This window comes from Phyllostomus hastatus, unplaced genomic scaffold (assembly GCF_019186645.2).
Source record: "Phyllostomus hastatus isolate PE091 unplaced genomic scaffold, TTU_PhHast_1.1 phas_scaffold_78, whole genome shotgun sequence".
In the NCBI taxonomy this organism is placed as follows: domain Eukaryota; kingdom Metazoa; phylum Chordata; class Mammalia; order Chiroptera; family Phyllostomidae; genus Phyllostomus; species Phyllostomus hastatus.
Genome location: NW_025334041.1, coordinates 19,604,812 through 19,617,422, shown reverse-complemented (window position 1 = coordinate 19,617,422; position 12,611 = coordinate 19,604,812). Strand labels below are relative to the sequence as shown.

The window sequence follows — 12,611 nt, the reverse complement described above, 5'->3', positions numbered from 1 at the left end:
TTATAGCAGTGTTCAACATTTTAATGTATTTGTAGCAGGAAGGATTCCATGTAACTCAGTTGCCCATGTGCCCAGAACCTTCTATGGCTGGCTGAATAATGTCCCTCTACCCCACAAGGCTGTATATCCCAATCCTTGGAACCTATGAATTCGTTATTTCACATAGCAAAAGAGATTTTGCAGGTGTGATTAAATTAAGCATCTCGTGCTAGAGTGATTATTCTGGATTGTCTGGGGGAGACCTGTGTAATCACAAAGGTCCTTGTAAAGGGCGTGCAGGAGGGTTCATGCAGAGAAAGATGTGCTTAGAGAAGCAAGTTGTAGTCTGAGAGATTTGAAGATGCTGCACGACTGGCTTTGGAGACAGAATAGCGGGTCGCAGGCCAAGGCCTACAAGTGGCTTCTGGAAGCTACAAAAAAAAAAAAAAGAAAGAAATGGATTCTCCCCTGGAGCTTCCAGAAGGAATGCAGCCTTGGGGATACCATGATTTCCGCTTAGTGAGATCCACATTCCTTGTTGGACTCTGGCCTCCAGATTTGCGAGAGAATTTGTGTTGCCTTAAGCCACTAAGCCTGTGGTAACTTGTTAAAGCAGCAACAGGAAACTGGTAACGTCTTCATTGTTTTTGGAGGAGGGGTGCCTGGTATTAGTGATATGTATAAACTGAAAATTATATTAGAGACACAGCAGAGTGAACTTGATGAGGAATACACACTCTCGGCCGAGAGATACAGAAGGATATAGCCTCCTTCTTTTCCTACCTAGAAAAAAAAATCATAACAGAAATATTTATGAATGTTCTAGTAGTGTTTTCAGTAATAGCCCAGCCTGAGACCTGAAACTTCTCATAGAAGGGATGAAGTGCCCCCAACCCCCACCATTTAGTACTAAACATTATTTTTCAAAGGGGAAAAGATTCTCATCCTGAGTGAGCCTGTAAGTTGGTAGGTGTGGGAGCAGAGAGCAGTGTTCTCGTGTTGCTGAAATGCTGCTCGTGTAAATGAAGGATTTGTTTTGCTAGGAGGGTGCTGACAGGATCCCCGAGTGCTTCACTCCAGCTGCATGTAGGGATGCGTTGCTGGTAAAATGTTAATACCAGGCAGCTTCCCACGACAGCCAGAGGTTCCCAACCTGTCCAACTCCAGATGTGCGAATTGTCCTGTGTTAGTTTCCTAGGGCTGCGGTGACAACTAACCACAAATGTGGTGGTTTAGAAACAACAGACATTTATTCTCACAGTTCAGGAGACCAGAAGTTCCAAATCAAGGTAGCGACGGGATTGCAGCCCCCTTGGAAGGCCCTGGGGGAGAATCCATTCCTGCCTCTTCTACCTTCTGGTGGCTGCCGGCATTCCTTGGCTTGTGGCCACGTCAGCCGATGCCAGCTTTACATTGCCGTCTCTTCTCTGCGCATCTCTCTACTCTCCTTCTGGTTCTCTGGCATCGGGTACTTGTGACGATATTTAGTGCTCCCCGCCATGATCCAGGATAAGGTCCTTCTTTTAAGATCCTTAATTTAGTACCAGTTTTTACTATAGAAGATACTATTCATTTTTTTGCTGTATAAGGTAATATTCACAGTGGGGTCCTTTTTTTTTAGCCTGCTACTTGCTCCTTTATTGCATTTTTGCAGTCTTTGGCCTATTTTAGTTATCTGCATATTTTGGGAGATTGCTCTGTGCTCTGACCCACCTTTAGAAAGTCCCTGACAGAGCAGTTGTTGGTAGGGACTTGTAAGTTCCCACTCTCTCTACACCAACATGTGGAACACAAGTGAGCAAACTACAGCCCACGGGCTGCATCCACCCCACTGCATGTTACTGAAAAGCCTCCCCACTGAGAATGGTTTTATATTTTTAAATGACTGGGAGGAAAATCAAAAGAAGGATATTTTTATTACATGTGAAAATTACATGCATTTACATTTTGTGTCTTTAAATGAGGGGTTACTGGAACTCGGCCCTGCCCATTCAGGTGCACATTTTCTGTTGCTGCTTTCCTATCACCACTGAGTAGCTGTGGCAGAGGCCGTGGGATCCGCAAAGCCAGGTGGGGACTCTCTGGCCTTTACAGAGAAGGCTTCCGACCTTTGTTCCAGTCAGGGTATCTTGTCTTTGGCTTTAGTGCATAGTGGACACCAACCATTTGTTGATGGATGTTTAACTCATGGTAAGAATTTCATTATGTAGTCAGGATTTGATATGAGTCTCAAAAGGATTCTTTAAAGCTATAGGGTTAGAAGAATTTTATGCATCGTATCATCACGCTTCAGAACTTTTTGGCTCTAAGACTCAAATAAAGCAATATAGTCCTGCCCCTAAATTTAATTGAATTAATAAACAGAGGTCATATCCAGGCCGTGAAGCTGGCATGTGTGTTGGTTAATTTCATTGTCCACCTGGCTAGGATGTGATGATCAGGTGTGTGTTCAAACACTAATCTAAATGTTGCTGTCAGGGAATTTTTTAAGATGTGACTAACATTTACACTGAATCGACTCTAACTAAAGCAATTATCCTCTATATTGTGGTCCTCATCCACAGCATTAAATATGAAAACATTAAGAACAAAGACTGGAGTTTCCTAAGGAGGAAGGAACTCTGTCTAACGACTGTATCAGAAATCCCACCCGAATCTCCAGCCTGCCACCCTGCCCTACAAATTTCAGACTTGCTAGTCCCCACAATTGCATGAGCCAAGTCCTTAAACCAAATCTCTCTGTCTGAATACGCATCCTATTGCTTCTGTTTCCCTGGCGGCCCTGACTGACACCCCAGGTCACTCCGATGCGGTGGAAGTGTGGCCCGGCTTGAGTGTTTGGCACCGCTTGAGTGTTTGGCACCGCAGTGCAGCGAGGGTGAGAGGCCTGTCCCTGCGGCATCTCACCCTTCTCGCTTCACACCTCCTCCGGGCTTCTGCCTCCTACACCTTGTGAAAGCAAACACGTTATATTTGGATGCCGCAGAGTCGGAAATAAGCTCGCTTGTGATGGGGCAGAGAGGACTTTTTCGCAGTTCAAGGTTGTGCGAAGTTGTGAGGAGACTGTGAGATTATACCAAGGAGAGGCGTGTGGCCCTGTTGATAAGAAGCCAATGAGAAAACAGGAGGGACTGGGCAAAGTCCTGGGCGGCCCAATTTGTGAGAAGTTTGCCCCTCCCCCTGTGCCTCTGCAAACGCAAGCTTTCTGGGTGTGCACACCGCACCTGAGAACGAACGCCCAGTCCGTGTAACTCCGTGACTCTGTTCTGTCGTGCTGCGGTTAGTTTCTCTTGTGCTCAGGTTTTGCTTCTTTATAATAGATGAATAACAATGCAAATAGATGCAGTCTTTGTTAATGCTTCGTAGTGGGACTTGTGTCTCTACATGTGTATGAAGTTTTATATCCCAAGACATTTGAAATTTGAGTTTAATCACCTGTGGTTACATGTATAAAAATTACACATTTGAGTATAAAAGATTCAGTGGAATGAATTGTGGTTTGTTTTTTTTATTTTGCAACGAAGCTGTTATTCAGCCTTGAAGTGGTGCTAAAAATATATTTTATACATTTTGATTTCTCCCAAGTGGGCATTATATTCTCAGCTTGCTCCGGGAAATGGTTGACTTCACTGAGTTGAGGATACTATCTCCTTCCTATTTCCCCACCCCCATCCCTCCCACATACACTGTTCAAGCTATGTTTTCTGTCAGCGAATTATAATCTTTATATGGCATGCTATTTTTTAAGTGCTATTTTCAAGAAATAATTGTAACTTTGAGTTTTATAGGTAATGACCAATTCTATCTCTTGACTTGCTTTAGTTTTATAAATATCTAAATAAAATTACTGGAATATGAAATAATTTCTTACTCAGAATGCCATTTTTACTCTGAATGTCTAGAGTCTCTTACACTCTTCATCCTAATCTAATGGTCTCTATCTACACAGCGGGTCCTTCAACAATGCAGGGGTTGGGACACTGTCCCTCTGCGTAGATGAAAACACACGTGTAACTTTTAACTCCCCAAAACTTTTCTTTTAAAGGTTTTATTTATTTATTTATTTATTATTAGACAGAGGGGGAGGGAAGGAGGAAGAGAGGGAGAGAAACATCAATGTGTGGTTGCCTCTCACATGCCTCCTGCTGAGGACCTGGCCTGCAACCCAGGCATGTGCCCTGACTGGGAATCAAACCACTGACCATTTGGTTCGCAGGCTGGTGCTCAGTCCACTGAGTCATACCAGCCAGGGCTTAACTCCCCAAAACTTAACTAGTGACAGCCTACTGTTTGGCCAGAAGCCTTACTTCAGAAGATAAACAACTGATTAACACGTATTTTGTATATGTATTATCTACCGTATTCTTAAAGTAAGCTAGAGGAAAGAAAATGTTACTAAGAAAATAGTAAGGAAGAGAAAATACATTCACAGTACTACAGGTATGTACTGAGAAAAGTCGGCACATAAGTGGACCCACACAGCTCAAACCTGTGTTGCTCAAGGGTCAAGTGCATAGGAATTCTGGTGGACTACGTAGTGGCACCCGACACAGTTTACTTCAGCAGCAACTCCGTGAGAAAGTTTTATTGTTTCCAATGACCAGGTTCTGTGACAGGTTCTGGGGAGATAAATGAAAAGATGGGGGAAGGGGGTTCTTCCTCTCAAATTGCCCACAGAAGGGTGCAATTAATTCAGTTTGTTGCGGATAGGAAGGCATCACAGAGTAAGTTACCATCCAACTGGACTTTGAAGGAAGTGATTTCCACGTGAAGAAATCAGCATGTTAGACTGAGATGTGTTGGAATCTTGAAGTTTTACGTATGCTGTTCAAAAAGTGAAGTAGAACTCGGTTAGACTTAGCATAAACCAGAGGACCTCTGAGGCTCCATAGTAATTGTGTAGGTTATTGTTAGTTTTTTTTAAAGCATGCCTGAGGATTGATGTAATTTGTTAGAGCAGTGCTGTCTCCTGCTCTAACAAGAAGATCCTGAGATCTTCTGTGTGTTCTAGTGTTGAGTATTAGCAATCATTCGTACAATACTAAGTGGGTGCCTGAAAAATGTTCTTGTTATTATTTTATCAAAGTGACGCTTTCCCCTCTCTCTCCCCTCCCTTTTTGTTTGCTTTTGCAGTTGGTTAGTCTGTTGCTGATTGGCATCGCGGCATGGGGCATTGGCTTCGGGCTGATTTCCAGCCTCCGCGTGGTCAGCGTGGTCATTGCAGTGGGCATCTTCTTGTTCCTGATCGCCTTGGTGGGGCTGATTGGGGCTATGAAGCACCATCAGGTGTCGCTTTTCTTTGTATCCTTTTCAAAAAGGGTTTTCCCCCCTAGTTGGGGCTGTTCTTTTTATTGATTGCTTCTTAATAACTGTAACTAATTAAAAATGATCATCAGGAAATTGTCAGAAACCCCTAGCCAGCCCTGTGTGCATGTGTTCAGCCAACATGAGAAGCATTCTTAAGGCGAAGTTATTGTGCGTTTACCACACGTTCCCACTCTCTGCACACCATGAAGAATGTGTTTTGTAAGTTCAGTATAGTTCTGTTTATATTTTGCAAGTTCAGTTACTTGAGCTGATTCGGTAACCTCTTTGCCCTTTCCAACATGTTAATATTTGGTTGAGAGTTTCACAGTGATATATGCTTACCTATTCTTATTTCCCATTTTATATTTGTAAGAATGTTATTTTACTCTCAATGAAATTCTAATACATCTTTTAGATAATATTTATTATTGTTGTCAATATTTTTCTATCTGAACTTACAGCTACTGTGTATTATCGAAATGATACTTATGTGTAGCCTTCTTGAATTTTCTCTTAAGTGCCATTGTTTTTGTGTTTTCCAGGTGAATTCCTTATAGTGCATTCTAAAGTTGTCAGTGTGCCTGTTTTATGCTATTTTAAGAGTGTTGAGAAATACCCTTAACTGTCATTCTCAGTACATGATCATTCTCTTACTTGTATTTATCGTTCAGTTTTCTGTGTCGTGTGCTTGTTTAGCCCTGAATCAGGACCAGCAGGTAAGCAAAGACTTTTTTATTTTACTTCTTATGCCTCGTAGTATCTGTAGGAAAAAAAGGGGGAGAAACAATTGGAATATAAAACAATCGCATCTTAGGCAGAATGTCATTTACTCTAGGTAGCTAAAATCTTTTGTTCCTGATTGTATTAATGGGGCTGATTGGATCCCTAAACTTGTTGCCATATTTTTGCATCTTTTAAATAGGATTTTGTCTGCACTGGGTAAAAAGTGATAATGCTAACAGATGTTCAGCAGTCTTTCCTCACTATTATGCAATGAAACAGCTACTCTAGAATGTTTTTGGTTCCATTCTAGCAGTTAATCTTTTCAAACCTATTTGTAGAAGCAAATGGGTCACAGTCTTGGGGCAATGGAAAATTTTCCTTGTTACACTCTGACAGTTATGCCTTTCAGCCAAGTAAGTGGTGCTTTTAAATTGCATGCAAAATTTAAGACTTTTTATTCTTGGGATAGAAACAGTGCCTTAATTTTTGTTGCACATTGAGGGATAACCCTTTGAAAAGTTTTAATGATCTTATAAAGAGTATTTACTTTAGATACATGCAGGATTAAAAATTGCAGGCTACCAATTTATACAATTTGTCCAGGGATGGCACATTTTAATGTTTATGTGAAATGGATTTCCTAGGCCCAGCTTCTGGAAGTTGGTTGGAACAATACAGCAAGTGCTCGTGATGACATCCAGAGAAATTTAAACTGCTGTGGGTTCCTAAATTTTAACCAAAATGATACTTGTCCAGCTGTAAGTACAAAGTATAACATATTTTGGGGGGGAGATGTGTTATATGCAAATGAATAATGATGAACATAGAAGAAATGGACTTCCTCATGCTCAATTGTGTTTTTGAAATGCTTTGCCTATTCCGTGTACACTACAGGACCACTGGTACTCAGATACCTACTTCTGGGAGTCCTGAATATTCCCAGGTCCTGCCAAACACAGATGCTCTCGGTTCTTTGCCCCTTAATTCCTTCCCATTCAGTTCCTCTTAGAACAAGTTGTGAAAGAGAAATCACAGCAGATGAGCATTAGAGAGAGACCAGAGGAGGCGCCTACATACCTGTTTTGAAACATATCGGGGTAGTAGGTGGTTTATACTAAATTGGGCTTCTTAAAGTAAACAATCTCAGGGTGGAGGACACTTGAAACTGGTATTTTTCCTTGTCCCCCTTCTTCCCCATCACAACTTCTTGCTCTTTTTGGGGGGGAGCTGAGCCAGTAATGGACCAGTGAGAGCCACCCTTTCGTCCTAGGCCAGACCTGTGACCCTCCAGATCCAGCCTGAATTTGCATGAGGATGGACTTGGAGTTTGGCTCTCTTAGGAAGTTCACACATGTTTATATTTTGGGGAAACTCCTCTTACCAGTGCTCTGAGCCCTGAGCTGGATATGTCCTCACGGAGGTTTCTTTAGTGGGATTATTATTTTTCTATTGCTGTGTAATAGATTATCACAAATGTAGTGGATTAAAAGAACACCCATTTATTATCTATTTTTCCATGGGTCAGGAGTCTGGGTGTGGCTTAACTGGGTCCTCTGCTCAGTGTTACCAGGATGAAACCAGGGAGGTGGCTGGAGCTGCAAACTCACCTGAGGCTCAGGGCGCTCTACCAAGCTCAGTAGTTGTTGGTAGAATTCACCTCCTGGTGGTCGTAGGACTGAAGTCTTGTCTCCTTGCTTGGTGTCTCTGCTCTCCTAGAGGTCCGAACTCTGCAGCCATCTCACACCTCGGTGGCTTCAAAGCCCGCGCGATAATGTTCCCGTTCTGATAAGATAGTTTCTAACACAGTGCAACGTAAACGTACATGTGACTGCCCATAGTACTCAAAAATCCCAGCCACACACACGAGGCTGGCTATTCAGGGCCTGGATGCTGGGAGTGGGAATGTTGAGAGCCACCTTAGAATTTCGGACACTCTGAATAATGAAGGCCCCAGAATGGGTATAATACTGCAGACATTAATTTTTATGTGGATGCAATTGCTCTCTGCTCTTTATAAATGTACTTTGAAATAAAAGCTTTCTTCTTTCATTGATTCAGAGTTGTATGGAAAATGCCAACTCGTGCCCACTGTGTGCTCCAATAATAGGAAGATATGCGGGGGAGGTTTTGAGATTCGTCGGGGGCATTGGCCTCTTCTTCAGTTTCACAGAGGTATGTGCACATAACTCCTTTCTTCTCGTAGGGACGCTGTTGTGTATGGCATTTTACTGTAGCATGTCACTTAACCTGAAATGCATCAACGGATGTTTTCATTGAGAACTAGTGTTGTAATAGGAGGAGCCCTGGCTTGAAACCTGAAGACCTCATAGGTCTAGCATGAACTTTATGCAGGGTGAAATGCTTGATCATTAAGTTATATAAAATTTAATGTGCCAATGAAATAAGGAGATTAGACTCAGTTACCTCTAGGATCTCTTGTGTTTTTAGAGTTTCATAATAAATTATAATTTTATTTTTTCTTATAAAAAATTATATTTAAGTTGCTAGTATGCAGTGTTATATTAGTTATGTTAGTTTTAGGTGTACCATATAGTGATTTGATGTGTTTATACCGTACAATGCGATCACCCCACTAATTCTAGTAATCATCTGTTGCTAGGCAAACTATTCGCAATATTACTGACCGTATTTCCCTTCACTTTTTTCATTCATCCCCCTACCTCTCCGTTCGGGTAACCATCCCTTTGGTCTCTATCTTCTATTCTTCTTCTTTTTTTTTATCTTCATCCAAGGACATGCTTACTGGTTTGTTTGTTTGTTTTTTAAGAGAAAGGGGGAGCGAGGGAGGGAGAGACAGTTGGAGAGAAATATCGATGTGAGAGAGAAACATTGATTGTTTGCCTCTCGCACACTTTCTGACCAGGGACTGAACCTGCAACCTAGGTATGTGCCCTGACTGGGAATCGAACCTGAGGCCTTTTGGTTTATGGGATGACATAAATTATAATTTTAAATCAGGTTTTGGAATAGGTAGGACATTCACGTTGTTTAACATATGTGTTAATATATAATACATGTACATATACAGGGTGTGGCAAAGTAGGTTTACAGTTGTCAGTATGTGAAACAGTTTATTCTTGTATTTTCATTAATGATTGTATTATTTTCCATATGAACAACTGCAGACCTACTTTTGCCCTACTCCGTATATAAAGGTCCACGTCGAAGAATTCCCTTCCAAACTCATCCCTTACTTCCCTTTGTTCCTAGCCTGCAACAGTCAGGTAACCAGATGGCATTTCTTTTCTATAGAAGTTCATGTAGAGTATCTTTTCTATATGGCATTCATACTGTATTAATATACTTATTATATTAGTATATTTATATACAGTATATGATTCTGTAAGCCAAACCATATTTATATTAATTGATAATTTTTGAGGAACACTGATTCCTTCTACTCAACTTTCAATAGCCCTGGACTTCTTTGCTGGATCAGAGTTGGCAGTATGTATCACAATGAACATTGTTTTCTTTAACTCATAACTTCTGCTAAGAGCGCTTTATTTCATGGAGCTAATCATGATAATCATGATAATTTGATTTTATCAAATTTTGATTCAACCATTAATTCTAGATGTTTTCATTTTAAAAACTTTATTTCAGTTTGATAGGTAAAAATAGTGTTATAGTTCCATCTGTTGTTTTGAAAACGTTCTAGTGAATTTGACAGTAGACTCGTGTGTGTTGACCAATTGCACTTCATGTTTTGTCAGCGGCTCATTTACTTCTGTCTTGGTGGAGGCCCTTCGGATCGCATGTCACAAACCCAAAAAAGGGGAATTTAGTGTGTGAGGACCAGGGTGGGTCTCAGGGCCTGCAGCTGAGGTCAGCACCCAGCTGGGGGTCACCAGAAGGTTTGAGAACCTGGGTGCACAAGACTGCTCTCCACTCCCCTTTCATTTCCTCCATCCCACCCCCCCCCCCACACACTCCTCCCTTTACTTGCCCTTTTTTGGTTCTGCTTTCAGTTTCCTTGGCATTTATTTTTTTTTATTTATTTATTTTATTGTCGCTCAAGTACAGTTGTCTCTATTCCCTCCCTCCATTCCCCACCCCATCCACCTTTGGCATTTATTGAACTTTTTAACAACCTTTAAGTAAAATTTATAGAAGATTTTAGTTTTCATATAGTTAAATTTATAGCTTTTTTTCCTCTGTGGTTTATCCAGTTGATTTTTATGCTTAGAAGGTCCTTCTGATTTTGATTATGTATGTTCAGAAATGATTGAAGAAAAAAATCTAGGTGATAGCAAACTGTAATACTTCATGAAGAGGACAGTCTCCTTTCAGAAAACTGCAAAATGGGGCAGAAACTAATAAACTTTTATAGGAGAAGAAATAAAGAACAAGGAGGAGAAAAATGGAAACTATGTGATTGGCTGGGGCCACAGAGTCAGCCTGGTTTGGGGTGACAAGGGAAGGAGCTGGCTTAGCTTGGGGCCTGGCTGACTGCTGTACTGCGTTTCTGTTCAAGTGGAGCGTTTACAGGGCCGTGGAAGGCATCTGACCTGAAGCACGCCGCCCGCCCCCACCCCCTGCCTCCCCCGCCCGCCCCGCGCAGCAGCGTTTCTGCGGCAGGTCAGGGACACGATGCTTGGGTAGGCTGGGCGTGTCAGAGGAGCAGCTGTTTGACATTAGGGGGTGCAAGTATGTCAGGGTTGTAACAACCAGCAGAGCTGAGATGTAGGTGAAATGTTAGCTAGAGAATAGCAATGACCAGTAAGTAACACGTCGGATTCTCACATAAGACCATAAACGCAATTAAGAGCATGGACTTAAGATTTGAACCCCGGCTCCACCTCTTGGAGCCTGTGTGAGTGTTCCCCAGTGATTTAAGCCCTCCATGCCTCGGCCCCCTCACTGCTAAGATGAGGATGATGATAGTGCCTGTCTGGCAGGGTGTTCGGAGGGCTGTGAATTTGTAAAGCGCATGAAACAGAGCCTGTCGCGAAGGAATCCGGGTGTTGCAGTAAATCTGTTTTTGCCCCAGTCATGTAGACTCCACACCAGACTCCACGTCCTTAAATCAGGCTTAGTTTTTCTTGATTCAGTTCACAAACCATAGTTGCATAAGCCCTCACGTGTTGTAGCTAGAAACGTTGCCAGTCATGAGTTGCGCAGTGACTCAGTGATTGTCTTATGTAAGTGGAGAAAATTGGGGGCTTCCCATAATTCTCAAGAAGTAGTGTAAGGAACTAATGAGTAGTTATGAAGTCAAATGAACAAAGGTTGGATTAAAAGTTGATGTAGACCAAAAGTGAAAATGTAATTTGAAATTCATTTTGTTCCATTAGAATTGTGTACCTTTGTTCCAAAGAATTGTGTACCTTTTCAAGGACTGTTCTATTATTTTAAGTAAGTTAACTTTGAGGTAACGGAAGCAGAATGAATATATTTCTTAATTTTTTTGAAAAAAATATTTTTAAAGATTTTATTTATTTATTTTTAGAGAGAGGGAGGGAGGAGACAGGGAGAGAAACATCAGTGCGTAGTTGCCTCCCACACACCCCCTACTGGGGACCCGCAATCCAAGCATGTGACTGGGAATCAAACTGGTGGTCCTTTGTTTCACAGGCCACTGGTGAATCCACTGAGCCACACCAGCCAGGGTACATATTTCTTAATTAAAATAATTAATAGGGGGGATAAATGATGATGGAAAGAGACTTGGGGTGGTGAACACATGTACAATATACAGATAATGTATTATAGAACTGTAGACCTTAAAACTATATAATCTAAATAAATTCAATAAAAAATAAGTTACATTGGTTAAGTCTTTAGTGGAATTGGGGGGACATGGCATAGTAACAACTTACTCTCTAAAATTGTAGGCCCCCAACCCAATCACCCTTGGAAAGATAGGAATTAAGACATTTTTATGATGTCTGTTAGAAAATTTATTTACTATAGAATTTTTATTATTTCCTAATTGTTGCTGAGCCCAGTTTGTTTCTGAATTATCAAAATCTGTGATATTTAGCTACTCAGACAATTCAGTGTTCGTGTTAGTTTCCTATTGCTGCTCTATCCAATAAACACAAATGTAGCAGCTTGAAGCAACACACGTTTATTTTACACTTCTGGAGTCAGAAGCTAAAAATGGAGGCTTCTCCTGGAGGCTCTAGGAGAGAGCATGTCTCCTCGCCTTTTCCAGCTTCTAAAGGGGCCTGCCCTCCTTGGCTTGTGGTCCCTCTCTCCATCCTCAAAGCCAGCAGTGGTGTCGGTGTAGCATCTTCTCTCCCTGGCTCTGCCTCCAGCTGCCTCTAGAAGCCATCACGTCACCTCTTCTACAGCTGTATCTCTCTCTGATTTTATCCTTCCAGTCTCTATCTTGTAAGGAGCCTTGTGATTGTATGACCAAGCCCACAAAGATAGCCTCCCAACCTCAGCATCTTTAACTCAGCCACGGCTGTCGAGTCCCTGATTTATGAAGGTGACGTCCGCAGGTTCTGGTGATTGTGATCTGGACATCCTCGGAGGGCCGTATTCCATCTACCACAGGGTTTATAATAATTTGTCTTAGGGCCTCTCTTGTGGGTTACTTGACTACATTTTAAGAAGCAAAATGTCTCCCT

The 12,611-nt window shown here is 41.8% G+C and overlaps 1 protein-coding gene across 1 annotated transcript in view; it reads left to right on the top strand.

Moving 5' to 3' along the window:
- Nucleotides 1-12,611, top strand: part of TSPAN13 (tetraspanin 13) — a 32,687-nt gene that overhangs the window by 18,897 nt on the left and 1,179 nt on the right. The window contains exons 2-5 of the mRNA XM_045827715.1: nt 5,113-5,280; nt 5,922-6,002; nt 6,654-6,767; nt 8,068-8,181. Coding sequence (XP_045683671.1) covers nt 5,113-5,280; nt 5,922-6,002; nt 6,654-6,767; nt 8,068-8,181 — 477 coding nt within the window. The remainder of the gene's footprint in view (nt 1-5,112; nt 5,281-5,921; nt 6,003-6,653; nt 6,768-8,067; nt 8,182-12,611) is intronic.